The following is a 22,576-nucleotide window of genomic DNA, read 5'->3' as shown; positions in this document are numbered from 1 at the left end:
AATTGTCTGTTCTCTGTGTACATTTGCTGCGTGTTCTTTTTGCCTGCTTCTGTTGTCAGTGGCACGGGAATCTGTGTCTCTTTTTGATTGCATCATCTTGCTGCGTCAGCTCTGTGTGTGCAGCACCACTCCTGGCAGGCTGCACTTTTTTTCGTGCTGGGTGGCTCTCCTTACGGAGTGCATTCCTTACACGTGGGGCTCCCCTACGTGGGGATCACCCTGCATGGCAGGGCACTCCTTGCACGCATCAGTGCTGTTCATGGGCCAGCTCCACACAGGTCAAGTAGGCCCAGGGTTCGAACTGCGGACCTCCCATGTCGTAGACAGACACCCTATCCACTGGGCCAAGTCCACTTCCCAACTGTGGGTTTTAAAAATAAATGTCCTTCATGGAGCTGCCCTGGATGGTGCTTCAGAGGTAATCACCGGACATTGTAAATCCTCACAGGGCCTACATGATGGAATAGAGGAGAGTATGGGCCATGATGTGAACCAATGTATATGAGGTGCAGAGGTGCCCAAAGATGTACTTACCAAATCCAATGGATGTGTCATGATGATGGGAACGAGTGTTTTTGGGGGGGGGGGGGGGGGGGGTGGGGGGGGGTGGGGTTGAATGGGACCTCACATATATATTTTTAATGTAATATTATTACAAAGTCAATAAAAAATAAAAAAATTAAAAAAAAAAAAAAATAAATGTCCTTTATCATGTTGAGGAAGTTTCCTTCTGTTCTTGTTTTTTTTAGTATTTTTATTGAGATGGGGTGCTGGATTTTATCAAATGCCTTTTCTGCATCAGTTAAGATGATCATGTGTTTTTTCCCCTTGCCTTTGTTGCCTGGTGTATAATTGATCAAGGTATAGAATTCTTTTAATATGCTGCCTGATATATTTTGCTAGTCTATTGTTAAGGATTTCTGCATCTGTGTTCTTAACAGATATTGGTACATAATTTTCTTTTCATGAGCTCTCTTTATCTGGCTTTGGTATAAGGGTGATCTTGGCCTCATTGTATGAGTTTTGGAGTGTTCCCTCCTCTTCCAATTTTTTGGAAGACTTTGAGCAAGATTGGAATTAATTCTTGTAATGGTTGGTAAAAAATCCCTTATGAAGCCATCTGGTCCTGGGCTTTTCTTTCTTAGGAGGTTTTTTATTTTTGCTTTAATATCTTTAATACTATTGGTTTTTTGGGATCTTTTATTTCTTCTTGAGTCCATGAAGGTAGTTTGCGTTTCAAGGAAGTTTGCCTTTCATCTGAGTTATCTAATTTGTTGGTATACAGATATTCATAGTATCCTCTTATAGTCCTTTTCATTTCTGTTGTGTCAGTAGTAATGTCCCCATTTTCATTTCTGATTTTAGTTATTTGTGTCCTCTCTTTCTTTTTCTCTCAGTCTAGCTAAAGTTTTGTTGATTTTGTTTTTCTTTTAAAAGAACCTACTTTTGGTTTTATTGATTCTCTCTATTGCTTTTTTTTTTAATATTTACTTTTTTATTTATTTCACTCCCCTTACCCCCCCCCCAAAGTTGTCTGCTCTCCGTGTCCATTTGCTGCTTGTTCTTCTGTGACTGCTTCTATACTTATCAGCGGCACCGGGAATCTGTTTCTTTTTGTTGTGTCATCTTGTTGTGTCAGTTTTCCATGTGTGCAGCACCATTCTTGGGCAGGCTGCACTTTCTTTCACGCTGGTTTGAACCGCGGACCTCCCATGTGGTAGGTGGACACCCTGTCCATTGGGCCAAGTCTGCTTCCCTCTATTGCTTTTTTATTCTCTATTTCATTTATCTCTGGGCTAATCTTTGTTATTTCCTTCTTTATACTCATTTTGAGTTTACTTTTGCTTTTTTATATCCTCCAGTTTTGAGGTTACATCTCTCACTTGAGATCTTTCTTCCTTTTTAATATAACATGTAACACTCTAAATTTCCCTATCAGCACTGCCTTTTCCACATCCCATAAATTTTGGTATGTTTTGTTTTCATTTTCATTAGCCTCAAAGTATTTCATAGTTTCCCTTGTGATATCTTCTTTGACCCAGTGCTTGTTAAAGAATGTTTTTAAATTTTCACATATTTGTGAATTTTACATTTCTCCCTCTGCTTCTGATTTCTAGCTTATTCTATTGTGGTCATAGAAGTTACCTTGTGTGATTTCAATATTTTAAAATTTATTCAGACTTATTTTGTGACTAAACATATGGTCTGTCCTGGAGAATGATCCATGGACACTAGAGAAGAACTTGTATTCTGCTGGTGTTGGATGATGTATTCTATGTATGTGTAAAGTCTAGTTGGTTCAGAGTATTGTTCAAGTCTTCTATTTCCTTATTGCTCGTCTTTCTAGATGTTCTATTCATTCTTGAAAGCAGTGTATTATAAGCCCTTACTGTAATGTAGAACCTTTTATTCCTCACTTGAAATATGTCGATATTTGCTTTGTATATTTTGAGGCTCTCTTATTAGGTGCAATTATATTTGCAACTGTATGTATTCTTGCTGAATTGGCCCTTTTATCACTATATAATGACCTTTGTCTTATAACAGTTTTTGATTTAAAGTCTGGTTTATCTGATATTAGTATAGCCACCCCAGTTCTCTTTTTTCCACCACTTGCATGGAATTTTTTTTTCATTCTTTCACTTTCAGCCTATTTTTGTGTTTGCATTTCAGATGACTCTCTTGTGAGCAACATATAGTTGAGTTGTGCTCTTTTATCCATTCTGCCAAACTCTGCCTTTTGAATGAAGAATTTAATCAATAAACATTAAATGCACTTACCATGCAGGACTTTTGTATGAGTCAGCCAAAGGGGTGCTGATGCAAAATACCAGAAATCTGTTATCTTTTATTACGGGTTTTTATTTGGGATAGAAGCTTACATTTACCAGGCCATGAAGTATAAATTACTTATCTCACCAAAGTCTGTTGCCATGTGTTGAAACAAGATGGCTGCCTACATCTGCAAGGGTTCAGGTTTCCTTTTGCTCTTAAGGCCCCATGTTCCCAGCCTCTTCGAATATCAGCTGTAGGCTGGGATAAGTCTGGCCTCTCTCCCAGGGCTCGTTCCTTTCTAGGCTCAGCTGCTCTGTTCTCTCCAGAAGGCCAGCTGTAAACTATCAGATGAATGGCTCATCTCTGGGCTCCAGTGTTACAATTTTAACTTTCTCCTCTGCCATGTCATGTCCTCTGTGAGTCCCCACCCACCAAGGGGACAGGGACTCAATATCCTAGTGTCATGGCCCAATCAAAGCCTTAATCATTATTTAATCAAGTAAAAGTAAAACCTCGGAATCCAGTCCAATCTAATGTGCCCAGAGGAACAGACCAGTTCACAAACATCCAATATCTATTTTTGGAATTCATAAACAATACCAAACTGCTACACCTTTCTTCTGTCATTTTTCTATTTTGTATTTTATTTTATTTTATTTTTATTTCTTTCCCCTCTCCCCCCGCACCCAGTTGTCTGCTCTCTCTGTCCATTCGCTGAGTGTTCCTCTGTGACTGCTTCTGTCCTTCCTTATCAGCGGCACCGGGAATCTGTGTTGCATCATCTTGTTGTGTCAGCTCTCCATGTGTGTGGCACCATTCTTGGGCAGGCTGCACTGTCTTTTGCGCTGGGCAGCTCTCCTTACAGGGCACACTCCTTGCATGTGGGGCTCCCCTACATGGGGAACACCCCTGCGTGGCATGGCACTCCTTGCGTGCATCAGCACTGCACATGGGCCAGCCCCACATGGGTCAAGGAGGCCCGGGGTTTAAACTGCAGACTTCCCATGTGGTAGGCGACGCCCTATCCATTGGGCCAAGTCTGCTTCCCTATTTTGTCTTTTTAAATCTTATACCTTTTTGATGCTCAGTTCTTATGTCAATGCCTATTTGTGTAATTTATCTGATTTTTTAATATTGTACCATATTTAGTATTTTCTCATATCTTTGAATATATTTTTTATATATTTTCTTTTTGGTTTCCATGGACTTAAAATTTAACATTCTAGATATTTAACAACCATATTTTATTTGATACCAGCTTAACTTCAATAGCATAAACATGCATGATTCCTATACCCCTATGTCCCCCCCACCTTTATTTTTAAATTGTTCCAAATTGCATCTTTGTACATTGTATGTCCAAAACCATATGTTTATCATACTTTTTATCCTGTTGCATTTTTCACCTGTCGGAAGTGATAAGTAGAGTTATATACAAAAATTACAATAGTACTGACATTTAAAATTTCCCAAATGGTTGCCTTTGCTGGAGGTCTTTATTTCTTTATGCCATGTTGATCCACTGTCTAGCTTCCTTTCCTTTCAATCTGAAGAACTCCCATTATCATTGCTTTTAGGGCATGTCTAGAGATAATGATATCCCTCAACTTTTATTTATCAAGGAATAATCTTAATCTCTTAATCTCTTCTTCATTTTTGAAAGAAAGTCTAGCCAGATTTAAAATTCTTTGTTGTCAGTTGTTTTCTTTCAACATTTTAAAAGTTTCAGCCCACTGCCTCTTTGCCTCCATGGTTTCTGATTAGAATTCAGCACTTAATCTAAGTGGAATGCCCTTGTATATAACATATTACATTTCTCTTGCAGGTTTCAAAACTATTTCCTTGTCCTTTACATTTGACAGTTTGATGGTATGTCTGGGAGTATTTCTCTTCAAGTTTATCTTATTTGGTGTACCTTAGTCTTCTTGAAAGTGCATTTTCACCTCTTTGCGGAGTTTGGGGAGTTTTCTGTCATTATTTCTTTGTATATTCCTTCTCCTACTTTTTGCCTTCTTTTCCATCTGGTACTCCCATAATGCGAATATTGGCATGTTTGATAGTATCCCACAGATCTCTTAGGCTATTTTCAATTCTAATATTTTTTCTTTCTGTTCATCAGCCAGTCTCATTTCAGTTGTCTTCAAATTTGCTGATTCTTTGTTCTGCCAGCTCCAATCTGCTGTTAATACCCTCCTGGGAATTTTTTTAAACAGTTTTATTGAAATGTATTCACATAGCATACAAGCCATCCAAAGTGTACAATCAGTGACTTTTATTATAACCAGAGTTGTACATTCATCGCCACAGTCAATTTTAGAACATTTTCATTCCTCCACAAAGAAAAACCCTTTACCCCTTAGCAATTACATCTCAATCCCTCTATCCTACCTTAGCCCTATATAACTACTTATCTTTTTCTGCAACTATAGATTTATTTATATTTACATATTACACAAATGGAATTATACTCTATGTAGTACTTTGTGTCGGATTTCTTTCACTTAGCATAAAATTTTTAATTATTTTAATTTTTTATTAGTTAGAGAAATTATAGGTTTACATCAAAGTCAAGTAAAAAATACATTATGTATACTCCCCTGTTGTTGCACTGGGTGGTACCTCTGTTTCAATTGATGACAGAATGTTAAAATATCACTTTAACTATATATAGTCCATAGTTTACAATAGGTATATTTTTCCTAAATACTACCCTGTTATTAATACTTTGTATAGTGAAGTACATTTGTTTTAGTTCATGAAAGAACATTCTTTTATTTGTACTATTCACCACAGTCGTCTTCCACCACAGGGTTCACTGTGTTATACAGTTTCATGTTTTATTCTCTAGCTTTACTTTTGGCAACGTATACAATCCAGAACTTCCCCTTTCAACCACATTCACACCCATAATTCAGCAGTTAATCATACTCACAATAATGTGCTACCATCACCTCTATCCATTTCCAAATGTTTGTAATCAACCTAAATGGAAATTCTGCCCAAATTAAGCATCACCTCCCCATTTTCTACCCCTATTCTATCTACCAGTAACCTGTATTCTAGATTCTAACTCTTATAAATTTGCTTATGATTAGTTCTTATTAGTGTGATCATACAATGTTTGTCCTTTTGTGTCTGACTTATTTCACTCAATATAGTGCCCTCACAGTTCATTCATGTTGACACATGCATCAGAACTTCATTGCTTCTTACATCTGAATAATATTCCATCATCAGTATATACCACATTTTGTTAATCCATTCTTCTATTGACAGCAAACTTGGGTTGCTTCCATGTTTTGGCAATTTTGAATAATGCTGCTATGAACATAGGTGTGCAAATGTCTGTTCATATCCCTGCTTTCAGTTTTTCTGGATATATACCTACTAGGGATTGCTGGATTATATGGTAATTCAATACTTAGCTTCCTGAAGAATTGCCAAAATGTCTTCCACAGTGGCTGTACCATTTTACTTTCCCATTAGAAATGAATTGAATGTTCCTGTTTCTCCATATCTTTTCTAACACTTAGAGTTTTCTGGATTTTTTGTTTGTTTGTTTGTTTTTAATCTGGCCATTCTAGTAGGTATGAAATCATAACTCTTTGTTGTTTTGATTTGCATTTCCCTAATAGCTAGTGATGTTGAGCATCTTTTCACGTGCTTTTTTAGCCATTTGTATTTCGTCTTTGGAAAAATGTCTATTCATGTTTTTCGCCCATTTTTTAATTGGGTTGTTTTACTTTTTGCTGTTAAGATTTCTTTATATATTCTGGGTATTACATTTTTACTGAATATATTGTTTCCAAATATTTTTCTCCCATTGAGTAGACTGCCTTTTTACTTTTGGGACAAAGTCCTTTGAAGCACAAAAGTTTTTAATTTTAATTTACTCCCCCCCTCTCCCCCCATTGTTTATTTTGGGCGTAAAGTCTAAGAAACCATTAGACCTTGATGCTTCCCTACATTTTCTTCTAGGCGTTTTATGGTCCTGGCATTCATATTTAGGTCTTTGATCCATTTTGTTTTATTTTTTGAATAAGATGTACGATATGGGTCCTCTTTCATTCTTTTGAATATGATATCCAGTTCTTCCAGCACCATTTGTTGAAGAGACTATTTTGTCCCAGTAGCGTGGACTTGGTAGCCTTTTCCAATATCCATTGGTCATAGATGTGAGGATTATTTCTGAACTCTGAATTTGATTCTTTTGGTCAGTATATCTATCTTTATGCCAGTACCATTCTGTTTTGACAACTGTACCTTTGTAATATGCTTTAAAGTCAGGAAGTGTAAGACCTCAAATTTTGTTCTTCTTTTTCAAGAAGTTTTTGACTATTTGGGGCCCCTTACCCTTCTAAATAAGTTTGATATTTCCATTTCTATAAAGAAGGCTATTGGAATTTTGATTGGGATTGCATTGACTGTAAATCTCTGGGCAGAATTACCATCTTAACAATATTTAGTCTTCCAGTTCATGAATTTATAATATCTTTCCATTTATTTAGGTCATCTTTGATTTCTTTTGGCAATGTTTTGTAGTTTTCTTTGTATCATTCCTTTCCATTCTCAATTAAATTTATTCCTAGATATTTGATTTTTTTAAGTTGCTATTATGAGTGGAATTTTTTCTTGATGTCATGCTCAGTTTGCTCATTACTAGTATATAGAAACATGACTGATTTTTGTGCATTGATCTTATATCCTTCCACTTTGCTGAACTCATTTTTTAGCTCTAGTAGTTTTGTTGTTTATTTTTCAGGTCCTTATATATACACACACACACATATATATAGAGAGAGAGAGGGTTTTCAGGTCTCTCTCTATATATAGGATATGTCATCTGCAAATAGTGAAAATTATACTTTTTCTCTCCAATTCTGATGCTTTTTATTTCTTTTTCTTCCTTAACTGCTCTATCTAGAACTTCTAGCACAGTTTTGATTAACAGTGGTGACAGTGGGCATTCTTGTCTTGTTACAGATCTTTGTGAGAAAGCTTTGAATTTTTCACCATTTAGTACAATGCTAGTTGTGAGTTTTTCATGTACACCTTTTATCATGTTGAAGATGTTTCCTTCTATCTTTCAGTGTATTTTTATCAAGAAATTATGCTGGATTTTGCCAAATGCCTTTTTTGTGTCAATCCAGATGATCATGTGGTTTTTTTCCCTCTGATTTTTTAATGTGGTGTATTAATATTAATTAATATTCTTGTGTGGAACCTCCCTTGCATACCTGGGATAGAACCTACCTGATCATGTGTATAATTCTTTTAATCTGCTGTTGAATTCAATTTGTAACTATTTTGTTGAGGATTTTTGCATCTATAATCATTAGAGAAATTGGTGTATAATTTTTTTCTTTTGTATCTGTATCTTTATCTGGCTTTGGTATTAGGGAAATGTTGGCCTCATAGAATGAGTTAGATAGTGTTCTCTCATCTTCAATTTTTTGGAAGAGTTTCAACAGGATTGCTATTAATTCTTCCTGGAATGACTTGTAAAATTCACCTATGAACCCATCTGGTCCTGGGCTTTTCTTTGTTGGGAGGTTTTGATGACTGATTCAACCTCTTTACTTTTAATTGGTCTGTCAAGATATTCTGTTTCTTTTAAGGTCAGTGTAGGTTATTCATGTGTTTCTAGGAATTTGTCCATTTCATCTAAGTTTTCTAATTTGCTCTCTTACAATTGTTCATAGTATCCTCTTCTGATCCATTTTATTTTTTTGGATTCAGTAGTAATATTCCCCCCGTCTCATTCCTGATTTTATTTATTTGCATCTGCTCTCTTTTTTCTGTCATTCTAGCTAAGGGTTTGTCAATTTGTTTAATCTTCTCTAAGAACCAACTTTTTTTTTTTTTTTTAAGATTGATTTATTTATTTTATTTCTCTCCCCTTCTCCGGGTTGTCTGTTCTCTGTGTCTCTTTGCTGCATCTACTTCTTCGTCCACTTCTGTTGTTGTCAGCGGCATGGGAATCTGTGTTTCTTTTTGTGCATCATCTTGCTGTGTCAGCTCTCCGTGCGGGTGGCACCATTCCTGGGCAGGCTGCACTTTCTTTCACATGCTGGGCAGCTCTCCTTACGGGGTGCACTCCTTGCGCATGGGGCTCCCCTACGCGGGGGACACCCCTGCGTGGCAGGGCACTCCTTGTGCACATCAGCACTGCTCATGGGCCAGATCCACACGGGTCAAGGAGGCCCGGGGTTTGACCCACAGACCTCCCATGTGGTAGACAGACACCCTAACCACTGTGCCAAGTCCACCGCCAAAAACCAAATTTTGATTTTGTTAATTCTATTGTTGTTTTTTAATCCTCAGTTTCATTTACTTCTGCTCTAATCTTGGTTATTTCTTTCCTTCTGCTTGATTTGGGATTAGTTTGCGGTTCTTTTTTCTAGTTCCTCCAGGTATGCAGTTAGGTCTTTGATTTTAGCTCTTCTTTCTTAATGTGGGCATTTAAGGCTATAAATTTCCTTCTCATCACTGCTTTCTCTGCATATCCCATAAGTTTTGATATGTTGTGTTCTCATTTACATTTGCTTAGAGATACTGATTTCTCTTGCAATTTCTTCTTTGACTCATTGATTGCTTAAGAATGTGTTTTTTAACCTTAAGAATGTGTTATTTCACCTCCATATATTTGTGAATTTTCCAGTTCTTTGCCTGTTACTGATATCTAACTTCATTCATTATGATTAGAAAAAGTGCTTTGTGGGAAGCGGACTTGGCCCAGTGGATAGAGCGTCCGTCTACTACATGGGAGGTCTACGGTTCAAACCCCGGGCCTCCTTGACCCGTGTGGAGCTGGCCCACATGCAGCGCTGATGCACGCAAGGAGTGCTGTGCCATGCAGGGGTGCTCCCTGTGTAGGGAAGCCCCACGCACAAGGAATACGCCCTGTAAGGAGAGCTGCCCAGCGCGAAAGAAAATTCAACCTGCCCAGGAATGGTGCTGCACACATGGAGAAGCAACACAGCAAGAAGATACAACAAAAAGAAACACAGATTCCCATGCCACTGACGACAACAGAAGCGGACAAAAGGAAGAACATGCAGCAAATGGACACAGAGAACAGACAACTGTAGCGGAGGGTGGGGGCAAGGGGAGAAAAATTAATTAATTAATTAATTAAAACAAACAAAAACAACAGAAAAAGTGCTTTGTAAAGTTTCAGTCTTTTTCAGTTTGTTGAGACTTGTTTTATGACCCAACGTGTGATCTATCATGAAGAATAAACCATGAAGACTTGAAAAGAATGTATATCTACTGTATTTGGGTGCAGAGTTCTGTATGTATCTGTTAAGTCTAGCTCATTTATCATTTTATTCAAGTCTGTTTCTTATTGATCCTCTGTCTACATGTTCTGTCTCTTGATGAGGGTGGTATATTGATTTCCCAACTATTGTAGAGATGGCTATTTTTCCCTTTAGTTTGCCAGTGTTTGCTTCATGTATTATTGGAGCACCCTGGGAGGTCCATAAATATTTATGACTGTTATTTCTTCTTGGTGGATTGCTGGTTTTATTAATATATAGTGTCCTTTGTTGTCTCTTATAATACTGTAAAGTCTTTATTCTATCTGATATTGTTATAGCTACTCCAGATCTTTTTTGGTTACTGTTTACATGAATATCTTTTTCCAGCCTTTCACTTTCAGTCTATTTGTGTCTTTTGGTTTAATGTGAGTCTCTTGTAGACAACATACAGATGGATCATACTTTTTTTTATCCATTCTGCACATATTGGTCTTTTTAAAGACAGTACTTATTTTAACTATTTATCCTTTGATTTTTATATATCATATCTTATCTTTGTCTCTCTTTTGACCCTTTTCATTATTGCTGATAATCTTCATTTCTGCATGCTCCTCCAAGCCTCTGCTCTCCTATTGTTTTCTTTTCAGCCTGCAAAAGTCCCTTTAGTATTTCTTGTAGGGCAAGTCACTTGTTGACAAACTCTCTCAATATCTGTGTTTCTGTGAATATTTTAAACTCTCCCTTTTTTTTTTTTGAGGTACCGCGGGCCAGGGATTGAACCAGGATTTCATATGTGGGAAGCCGGTGCTCAGCCACAGAGCCACATTGGCTTTCCTGAGTTGGTTTTTTTGTTTATTTTGCTCGTTTTTATTTGTTTTTTGTTTTTTTCAGAAGGCACCAGAAACTGAACCCGGGATCTCCCATGTGGGAGATGGGCACTCAACTGCTTGAGCCACATCTACAACCTGTCCTTCATTTTTGAAAGAGTTTTGCCAGATAAAGAATTGTTGGCTGGCAGCTTTTCTCTTTTAGTTCCTTCAATATGTCATACAATTACCTTCTTACCTCCATGGTTTCTGGTGAGAAATCAGCCTTAATTTTTTTGTTTACCTTGTGTGTGATAAATCCCTTTTCTCTTGCTACTTTCAGAATTCTCTGTCTTTGGCGTTTGAAATTCTGATTACTATGTGTCATAGAATTGGTCTATTAAAATTTATTGTTTTGTAGTACATTGTGCTTCTTGGACATATTTACATCTTTCATAAGTATCATGAAAAATTTCCTCAAATATTTTTTTCTGTCCCTTTCCCCTTCTCTTTTCCTTTCAGGAATACCCATGATATATATGTTTGTGCATTTTGTGTTTTCATTGAATTCCCTGAGACCCTGCCCAACTTTTTGATTCTTTTCTCTGTCTGGTCTTCTGCCTGTACAATTTTGAATATCTTATCTTCTAGTTCACTGATTCTTTCTTCTGCCTTTTCATATTTTTTTTGTATGCCTCATATGTATTTTTTTTTAAGATTTATTTTTTATTTATTTCTCTCCCTTATCCTCCCTTTGCTGCTCTTTGTGTCCATTCACTGTGTGTTCTTCTTTGTCTACTTGCATTCTTGTTAGTGGTACCAGGGTGTCATCTTGCTGCGTCAGCTCTCCATGTGTGCGGCGCCACTCCTGGGCAGGCTGCACTTTTTTCATACAGGGCAGCTCTCCTTGCAGGGCACATTCCTTGCACATGGGGCTCCCCTACGCGGGGGGATACCCCTTGTGTGGCATGTCACTCCTTGCACGCATCAGCACTGTGTGTGGGCCAGCGCAGCATACAGGTCAGGAAGCCCTGAGTTTGAACCCTGGACCTCCCATATGTTAGGCGGACTTTCTATCAGTTGAGCCAATCTGCTTCCCCTCATATGTATTTTTTTTAATGTTCATTCAAAATTTATTTTTTTCTCTCTCTTTTTTTTAAGTGTTACATTAAAAAAATATAAGAGGTCACCTTATACCCCCACCCCCCTCACCCCACTCCTCCCACATCAACAACCTCTTTCAACATCATGGCGCATTCATTGCATTTGGTGAATACATTTTGGAGCATTGCTGCACCACATGGATAATGGTTCACATTGTGGTTTACATTCTCCCCCAGTCCAGTGGGCAATGGCAGAACATACAATGTCCAACATCTGTCCCTGCAGTACCACCCAGGACATCTCCAAGTCCTGAAAACACCCCCACATCATATCTCTTCTTCCCTCTCTCCTATTTTGACTTTCATTCCCATAAGTTCTGTTATTCTTCATTTCATACTGTTAACTTCTTCCTTTTGTTTACCCAGTGTCATTTTATTATCCTTTAGTTATTTAGCCATATTTTCCTACATCTCCTTGAATTGATTTAGGAGATTTGTTTGAACATCTTTGAATACTTATTCCCTATTTTGTGTCTTCTTCAAATTTTCAATATGTTTCTTTAACTGGGCCATATCTTACTGTTTGTTAGTATGTCTTGTAATTTTTTGCTGGTATCCAGGCATTATGTCAAGACTCTTCTTTGACACTTGGTCCAAATTATTCTATACCTTTAGAATTGCCCATGTTTAATAAATCAGATTTATTCAGCTCTTCTTCATCTGATTCTTGCCTTGGGTATCCAGCACAATTTTTGAGATCATTCCATTTGTGCAGTTGTTTCACCCCCAGAGAAAACTGCCTTTCCTCAGTTCCTTCTCCAGGAATCTTGATCTGTTCTGTTTTTGTTTTGCCTTATAGATTTATTTTGTTTGTTTTACTTTCCTTTCATTGCCTCTAGTTGCTTTTGCCTTGAGTGCAAATTTTATGAGGAGGGTCACCCCAGAGAGGACTTTCTCAAGTCAGTATTTCCCAGACAAAACAGGACCAAGATTCTACTAAAGGAGTGCAGACCTGTTCCAAAGGGCTCTTGGGTAGAGGTTCAGGAAAGAGACCACAAAGCCTTTTTGTCATTTTTCAAAGCTGCACTTTCCTGGCCTGTCCAACAGATGGCGTACTTCAACAGACTGTTTCCCATAGCCCCAAGGAGGCAGTATGTCTTAGGAAACTCCACTGACTTCATCCCTTTTAGGGGTGGAGATGAATCATTGGCCATAACAGCCATTGTTTGGGGTGGGATAAAATAGTGGTCCAGAGCTAGGGCTGTAATCTAAATTCACCAATTAAAAGCTGTGATCAGTTCTCAGCCATGTCCCCTCTGTTCCTAGGGAGGTGGACTTCCATGTCCCTATCTGTATTTAGCAGCCAACAGAGACCAGACCTGATGTGACTTGCCTCGAGAGTGAGGGATAGGTTCTAGCCACTGCCACAGAACAAGTTACTCAGGCTTTTTGTTTTTCTTTTTATCAGTTTCTTAGTCTTTTCAACTTGCTTTTCCCGAGATGCTGTACAGTCCTCCTCTGGCATCTGTAGCCACAAAAGAGCTTCAGACAGTTCCTGCCTGTCTTCTAGCTGTTCTTAGAGGATAAGTGAATCCTGTAGCTCCCTGGAAGTTTTCTCCTGGGAAGTTTTCATTTTACTTATTGTGGCTTTCAAATTCAGTAGATCTTTTTGCTTACATTTTTAAATTTCTATATCTTTACTGTGATTCTCATACTATTCGTTCATTGTTTTCCTGACATCCATCAGTCCTTTCCCTGTGGTTTCTTTCATTCCCTTGCATATTGAAGATCATTTTAAAAAATCTTTGTACAGTATGTCCACAGTTTAGTCTTCTGTATTGGTACTTTCTGGACTTTTATCTCATCGTTTTGATGTGCCATCATTTCTTGTTTCCTTATTTGTTTTGTAATCTTTTGTTACACACACTATACATTTTTTATTTATCCTAAAATATTAACTTTGGGATTTAGTCCCTGTCCTTTCTTCCATTTGTATTCAGCTAGTGATATGACAGGGAATTTTTTTTACTACCAACATCTTAAAAAACAAACCAATCAATCTAAAATAAAAACACCTTTCACAGTCTTTGCAAATTGACTTTGTATTGGCTCTTGGTCTACTTGAGAGTTCATCCCTCCTGTCAAGAAGGTCAGCCTAAGGCAAAGGAAAAAGTGCAGGGTCCTTCCTGTCTTCTGAGCCTGTATCTTGTGTTGTCCTGAGCTTGTCCTTACTAACTAATGATCATAGGAGTTTCTCTATTAACAGGAACTTGAATATCCTCTCTTCTCCTCAGAAAAGACTTTCTCCCTCTCATGCAAGGTTTAAAGCAGGTAAACCTCTTTCCCAGGCCTCCCAACACAATTGTTTCTTACACTGCTTTCACTGTGTCAAGCTACTTTTGCCAGAGGGCAAATTCTAGGAGCAGGGGCAGATCAGAGAGGCGTTTCCCAAGTCATTCTTTCCCACCCAGATCTTGGCCACAGGCCCCCAAAGGAAGTGCTGGCTAGCTCCATTCTGCCTTGAGAATGGAATGAAGAAGGGGCCAGAAAGGGTGCCAGGAGCTTCTCCTATGGCTATTTGAAGCTGGCACTTACCCAGTAAATGCAAACCTTTATCTCTTTGCCATAACTTGAGGAAGCCTACTGTCTTTAAGTCTCCCCTGCCACTTTTTCTCAGGGAGGGTGGGAACAATGGCTGCCCTCAGAGCTGGGACCCTAGTGATCTGAAGTAGCTAATCAAAAGTAGAGATCAGCCATTGGACTACACATTCCCAAATCCTGGGGGGATTTAGGTCTTTATATCCCATCCTGGTACCAGTAACCTTCTGAGGTTGAGTATCTCATTTCTGCCTGCTATGAGTCTGGGGATGAGCAATGGGTATCCAACACAGCTAGTGTAGTTCACTGCCTCAATTTTGCCTCAATTTACAAGCTTCTTCTTCCTGTTCTTCCCTGGATGTTGCCCAGTAGTCTGCTAGACTCTGGAGTTTCAAAATAGTTGATTCAGTTGCTGCCAGTTCAGGAGTTGTTATGCTGGAGGGACTGATTCCTGGAGCTTCCTCCTCTGCCATCTTCCCACACACAATCCTCCTGCAGTGCTCTCTTTATCATAAAGAAAATAAAAAAATAAATGTGTTCTTTATAAAATAATGTAATTACTGCTACTGTTGCTACACTTATAATAGTTAACATTTATTGAACCTTTCTACATTTCAGGCACAATCTAAGAAACTTATATTACTAAGAAACTGGAATCTTCACAATAAAACTATGAATAGAAACTATTATTATTCCCATTTTAAAGATAAGGAAACTGATATACACAGAGATTCCATTTGTAGCTAATAAGTGGCAGAGTTGAATCTGGCTCCAAAGAAAATTAGCTATTTATTTTTAAGGAACAAGAGTTCTTCTTTGTCCCACAGGTATTCCTTGATAAATAGTTTGTACAACTGGCTATAACTTTAAAAGCCCCCTGAATGTGTTCCTAAGTACTGTATTACATATACCACTTATGATGCTTGCCAGGTAATCTTTAATTTATCTTTTTTTTTTGTTACCATTTGTTTTTTGTATCTTTTCCTGTTGCTCCTATGCAGTTATTTTTCCCCACAGTTGAAGAACTTGTTCATTGGAACATAAACTCCATGCCAAATCTGCCTTGCCAAAAATAAATAAGAGTGATAAATATTATTCACAGGCATAACAATTTCAAAAATAAAGACAATAGACTTAATAACTATATGTAAGACAGATCTGTCGCACAAAAGGTGTTGTTTCATTTTGATTAATCTTGTGAAATGGTACAATCATCCAAATTTTGCTTTTATGAATATTGTAACTGGTAGTGGAGGAGGGTAGATAGTTTGTTTTATCAGCTAACCAATTCTAATGCTCCTCATCCAATTATGGCAACAGATTTCTATAATGTTGGCTAGCTACCCACATTGAAATTTGCATCCTGCAGATACTCTTACTCTAAATGACTAGTTTCAAAATTGTGAGGAATAGACAATCTATAAACTGCCCGATGTCTCAGTTGCTCCACCGAATCAACAATGCTCTCCTTTTAATTTATAATTATTTATGGTGTTGACTTAAAATATTTAAAAGCATTTTATAAACTAATGAAGTATCAATTGGAGAGAGATTAAGTAAATTCGGTTCATTTATTAATGAAATACTATGCAGTAATTAAAAATAATGACACATAAATGAAAATTACTCTTTATTGGAGAGATCTGTCTTGCTCTATGTGTTATCTTAGGTCTTGAATGATCAACTGACTCAGAAGTGTTCAGAGCTGAGCAGCATGCTTCAGACTGTTAGTATGGAGAATGCCAGAATCATTGCTGACCATCAAGCCATTCTGAAGGTATCCATTTAACACTAGCAAACTTATGATATAGTAAGAAGCCTCCCTGACTGAGAAATCAAGAAATGTACATGGCCAGTTTGATAAATAAACTGTTCTAATAATTAATTCCAAGAAACCCACGGAATCATTTTATTTTCTGATTATTGGTTTTCACTTTTCCTCATAGGAGTGGTTTGTCCTTACACTCATTGCTTTCTTTTTGGTTTCTTCTCAAATAATGATACTTTAGGGAAAGTAATTGCCTGCCCTATTATTTATATAATTGTGGAGAACACTTATGACCTGCCCTAAAGTACTTACCTTGTACTTTCCCATTCTGCTTATGACATTCCCTTTGCTAAGAATGCTTTTTTTTACCCTCACCTTCAACTGTCTAAAATTCTATTGATACTTTAAGACTGACTTTCATCAGGAAGGAATCTTGATCATCCCAAACCGAGGGATGAATTTTCCCTTCCAACTTCTGATCCTAAGGCACTGAGCATATTTTAATACACACAGCTCTCATTTTTTGGGTTATGCTTACTATACCAAGCATTGTGCTAAGGATTTTATATATATTACTTCCTTTAATCCTAACAACCACCATATAAAGAGGTTATTTCTTATTCTCATTTCACAGTGATGAAAAATGAGTCTTAGAGAAGTTAACTTGCCTGAAGTCACCTAGATAGTAAAGGGCAGAGCTGGATTTAAACTAAGGTCTGGCTCTGGAGTCAATGGTTTTTAACCATCTCATTATGTTGCCTCCTTATTTTATATTCTAATTCTAGTAATTTATGTACTTGGCTCATTTCCTCTATTACAATGTAAGTTCCCCAGAAGCAAGGACATTGTTCTTGTATATCTCTGTTAAATCCTTAGTACTAAACCTTTTTTTACACATAACAGGGACTCAGTAAATATTTTTCATTAATTCAACAAACATTTAGTGTTTACTCTGTGCAGGCATGATGCTAGATCTAGATAAGATCAAAGTAGAGAAAAAGAAAACCCTAATTTCATGGAACTTACAATTTAGTGGATTGAATAATGTGGCAGATGTCACAAACATTTTAAAGTTTGGATTATAACTCAAGTGGGATCCCATGTTACCAAGTGCTTTGCAATTAAATATTGTTAAAATAGTAATGTTTTAAAGTATGTTTACAAAAGCATTAATATGTAGTCTATTTGCAAAAACTTTATGATGGTAAGTAGAAGCCTCTATGTATAAAAATGTTGCTTTGATCATTCTAAAATGGTGAACCAGAGAAAGTAAATTCTGAAAAAGTTATAGCGTTTCTGCTGTAACAGTATCTGAATATAATATAAGATAAACTTAAAAGAATTCATTCCAAACTATTAACCATTATTCCTAGAGAATGGGATTATGTGGGGGAGGGGGATGATGGAGGTAGAAGGATCTTTTCACTTTATGCTTATATACATTTATATTGTTTTACCTTTTAAAATAATGTGTGTGACATATTGAAATTCTAAAACACCACAAATATTCTTAAAATAATTATATGTGTTTTAAATTTTTTTGGTATTAGTTTTCTAAATTTTGCATCCATCTGGGTAAATGATGCATCTTGACTGTTGGCTAGTAGAGCTAATGAAATGAGAGACATCTGGCAAACTCAGGGTGGGGGTGAAGAGAAAGATGGGCATTAAAAATAAATTTTCCTAAAAAAGTTTCTATTTATATGAGACCAGAATTCTACCAGTTTGTCATTTGGAAGCTAGTTTAGTGTCTTTGGTGAATTTTTCTGAATGACACCCTATCAATGATTTGCTGGCATCTCAGCTTTTAATATTACTCTTAATACTCAGGTAGAACAAAGAATGATGACACAGACATTTCAAGAACAAAACTTACTGCTGGATGCAGCCCATGCCAGTATCACAAGTGAACTACAGACAGTTCAGAATGAGAAATCCCAACTTCAAACACATTTGTAAGTAAATTATCGGCAACTTTTGTTCTTTTATTTTTCTTATCCCTAATAAAAAAGTTTAATTCTGCATTTGCTGGGTCAACCACTTACTTAGATGAAATATATGACGACTCTGCCCTCAAGGAACTTGTTTTGTTAGAACATTTTGATAACTGCTCGCAGGCAGGAGATATGTTTGGTAAGAATATTTTATCACTCTTTATGTTAAAGTAGAGTTCTCATGAGCTTTCCTGTCTCCTTATCCTCTTCCTACAGAGATCACTTAATCCATGAGCATAGCCAGTGTATCCAGAAAGCAGAGGATGTGGAGAAGAGGACAACTGCACAAAAAGAGCTGCTAGAATCAACTATTGCAAGATTGCATGGTGATTTGGAGTCGTCAATAAAAGAGAAGGTGTCTCTGCTAGAGGAGAAAGAAAGACTTCAGATGGAGGTAGGCAGAAGCAGATTTATGTTACCTCCTGGTTGTGGTGGTGACCTTACTTTAAAATTATACTTTAAGTGCAAAAGACAAAAAAAGAAATAAAACTCAGATGCAGTATTTGAGTAGCCCATTCCAGAAATATTTAGGTGGTTAATCGATACTTTTAGTCTGTGCCAAATAGTGCAGTAAACCCTTAAGCAGCATTTGTGAATGTTAACTTATCATTCACACATCCTCATGTTAGGTAAAGGATCAGAGATTAAGGGGAAACAGCCCTGTCTTCCTAGTTAGGAAGGAACCACCAGAGTCTGACATGCAGACGTGTCTTTCTAATTTCAGGGCTGTTTGTGAAGTCTGCTCTGCCTCAGAGACTCCCTGATTGGCCCCTTTTCTGAGAGGATGTGGTATTTCTGCAGTGTAGGTATTAATTGGCATGCAGGTTGTCTGCTTTAGTAGAGCTTATCAGCTGCTTTAAAAATTTCCCATTTCTCCCCTCCCCCATTCCTTGGGCAGGTTAAGAAAACAGAGAAAGAAATAGCACAAGAAAAATACAATTTGGAGATGGAATTAGCTAAAAACAAGGTATTGTACATTCTATTTATTGGTATTTTACTGTATTTTCCTCTGTATTTCTGCCTAATATATCAGCTTACCTTAATGAAGAGATGGGTTGTTTTGTTGACTACCAAGATGTGGGGAAAAAAGAAGCCATGAAGTTGGATACAACTCAGAGCACTCCAGCCACTGTAAGATAAGATAGATTCTGAGGATTGTTTGCTTATTTGAACATCTGGTGTTTGCCAGTGAGTCATCACTGAGTAGTTTACCCAGGAAGTCCCCTGAGAATCAAGCTAATGGGCCTGACAGAGGCAAGAGAAAACTGCTTACTTCCTAAATATTTATTGGCACCTGCCATTTTATCTACAAGGTACCCTTTTCTGCATTCTGAAAAGGTAGAATGGCCAGAGAAACAAATAAAATCCTTATTGAAATAAAATAAAAACCAATCATTAAAACAATGGTGTTTGTATTTCAAAATTGAGAGAGTAATGATTATGTATCACTATCATCTGGAGCTTCAAGGAGTATTAGCTAGCCTACCCTAGACAGTTAACCCAGCAACAGGCATCAGATGTAGTCATCAAGCTTCTACTGTTTCTGGGCTTAAATTTCAGCTAATCTAGCATTCATTATCACCATATATATGTGAACCTTTAACTGAAGGATTGGGGAGAGAAGAGAAGCTAAATTCCAAGCCTGAACTCAAATACAGTAGCCACCAAACTGAAAAGTGTCCTGTCTGTTTCAGTCATTTATATCTAGTGGTATGAAAATAGTTCAACTTAAAAAGCCTTGATTGGAGTTGACTACCTGTGGCAAGGATTTTACTAGTGTCAGTTTGACCTCAAATATGCTTTTCAGAACTTGGGAATTTGGTGGCTACTATTTAGTTCATTAATGCTTTTGCTTAAAAAGTTAATGTTACGTGGCTAAGGCAAATGCTGTGGATTTATTTGGAATAAGACCATGGCATTATTATTTTGCTTGTCAGATTATATTTGTTGTAATGTAGGCTAAATGTACGTTCATGGAGCTAAAAGACACTTGCTCATTGGGTTATATTAAGCCAAATGATAATGCCTATACAAAATCCCATTTTTTTGGCCTAAATTCATTTTTTAATGTCTATTTTCCATAAACCTACTTTTTTTTCAGTCAGGTTTATTGAATTAAAATTTACATACAGTGAAATTTGCACTTTTTAGTGTACAGATCTAGGACTTTTGACAAATACATACAGTCGTGTAATCACCACAATCAAGCTAGAAAACATTTCCATTACCCCAGAAAGTTCCCTTTTCCCCTTTTGTAATCATCCCCTTTCTCCATCCCTATCCACTGGCAACCACTGATCTGTTTTATCTTTTCTAGAATGTCTTATAAATAGTATTATACAATATGTAGCATTTTGAGTCTGGCTTCTGTCACTCATTCATGTTACTGTGTATATCAGTCATTTGTGATTTTTTATTTGAATGTATCAGTTTATTTATCCATGCACCAGTCGAAGGATATTTGGGCAGTTTCCAGATTTGGGAAGTGATGAATAAATCTTCTATAAATATTCACATTTGAACATATATTTTTACTTTCCTTGGGTAAATATCTAGGAGGTGGATTACCAGAGGAGTGGATACTCCTATTTTAGCCAGGCTAATTGGTGTGTCATCATATATCATGTTTGTAATTTGTATTTCTCCAGTGATTGATAATATTGAGCGTATGTCCATGTGTTTATTTACCATCCATATATCTTCTATGGCAAAGTGTCTGTTCAAATCTTTCCATTTTTTTTTTTTAATTTTTTTATTTTTTATTGACTTTGTAATAATATTACATTAAAAATATATATGTGAGGTCCCATTCAACCCCACTCCCCCACCCCCCCTCTCCCCCCCCCCAACAACACTCGTTCCCATCATCATGACACATCCATTGGATTTGGTAAGTACATCTTTGGGCACCTCTGCACCTCATATACATTGGTTCACATCATGGCCCATACTCTCCTCTATTCCATCAAGTGGGCCCTGTGAGGATTTACAATGTCCGGTGATTACCTCTGAAGCACCATCCAGGGCAGCTCCATGTCCCGAAGACGCCTCCACCTCTCATCTCTTCCTGCCTTTCCCCATACCCTTTGTCCATTATGTCCACTTTTCCCAATCCAATGCCACCTCTTCTATGTGGACATTGGATTGGTTGTGTCCATTGCACCTCTATGTCAAGAGGAGGGTCAGATTCCACCTGGATGCTGGATGCAATCCTCCCATTTTCAGTTGTAATCACTCTAGGCTCCATGGTGTGGTGGTTGTCCTTCTTCAACTCCATCTTAGCTGAGTGTGGTAAGTCCAATAAATCAGATTGTAGGTGCTGGAGTCTGTTGAGGCTCAGGATCTGGCTATCACATTGTCAGTCCAGAGATTCAAATCCCCTAAATATATCTTAAACCCCAACATTAACTGCACCTCCAGCACATTAGCATGAAAGTCTTATGAAGGGAGATCCCATCTGAGTCCAGATTCATCACACATAAACACCATTTCCAAAGAGGGGCCATCTGCCCTGGTAGTTAACCCCATCGGCCATGACCATAACTCCCATGGGTCTCTTTAGCCCTCAAAGGAACCAATATCTGGGGGTTGTATCTGCTTTATCTGTCTCTCTGACTCTGCTCAGTTGTGCATGAGGGCAAACCTTCTGCCAGCCTCCAGACTCTTTTTTAGAGACTCGTAGCCATATAAACTCATTTCTCCTTTCCATTTCCCCCTTACTTTAGGTCAAACAGCATTTTAAAGTCATGGTATTTTATGTAGACATAAATCTTTCCATTTTTAATTTAGTTTTCTCATTGAATTTTCGGAGATTTTTTAATATATTATATGAAAAATTCTTAATATTTATATATGCACAAATATTTTGTCAGATGTGATTTATAAATTTTTCTCCCAGTTTGTGGTATGTCTTTTCATTCTCCTTTGAAAAGCAAAGGTTTTTAATCTTGATGAAGTCCAGTTTATCAATTTTTTAATTTTGTGAATTGTGCTTTTTTAATCATATCTAAGAAATTTTTGCCTAACCTAGGATCACAAAGATATTCTCCTTTGTTCTCTGGAAGTTTTATAGTTTTAGGTTTTACATTAAGTCTGTGATCCATTTGAGTTGATTTTTTTTTTTTTGTATTGGTGGAAGTATAATTTCAAGGTTCATTTTATTTTCGTGTGGATGTCTGATTGTTCTAGTATTTTTAATTGAGATACAATTAATATACCATAAATTTAACATTTTAAAGTGTACAATTCATTGGTTTTTAGTATATTCATA

The 22,576-nt window shown here is 37.2% G+C and overlaps 1 protein-coding gene across 6 annotated transcripts in view; it reads left to right on the top strand.

The window, feature by feature from the left end:
* CCDC150 (coiled-coil domain containing 150) overlaps positions 1 to 22,576 on the top strand; it is a 127,561-nt gene that overhangs the window by 27,593 nt on the left and 77,392 nt on the right. For all 6 annotated transcript variants that reach the window (XM_023591725.3, XM_058300419.2, XM_058300418.2 and 3 more), the window contains 4 exons: positions 16,214 to 16,321; positions 18,143 to 18,267; positions 18,523 to 18,700; positions 19,205 to 19,273. In XM_023591725.3, coding sequence (XP_023447493.2) covers positions 16,214 to 16,321; positions 18,143 to 18,267; positions 18,523 to 18,700; positions 19,205 to 19,273 — 480 coding nt within the window. The remainder of the gene's footprint in view (positions 1 to 16,213; positions 16,322 to 18,142; positions 18,268 to 18,522; positions 18,701 to 19,204; positions 19,274 to 22,576) is intronic.

The sequence above is a fragment of the Dasypus novemcinctus genome, chromosome 7 (genome assembly GCF_030445035.2).
Source record: "Dasypus novemcinctus isolate mDasNov1 chromosome 7, mDasNov1.1.hap2, whole genome shotgun sequence".
Classification (NCBI taxonomy): domain Eukaryota; kingdom Metazoa; phylum Chordata; class Mammalia; order Cingulata; family Dasypodidae; genus Dasypus; species Dasypus novemcinctus.
The sequence above is the reverse complement of the archived record's forward strand: the minus strand, read 5'-3'. Positions and strand labels throughout refer to the sequence as shown.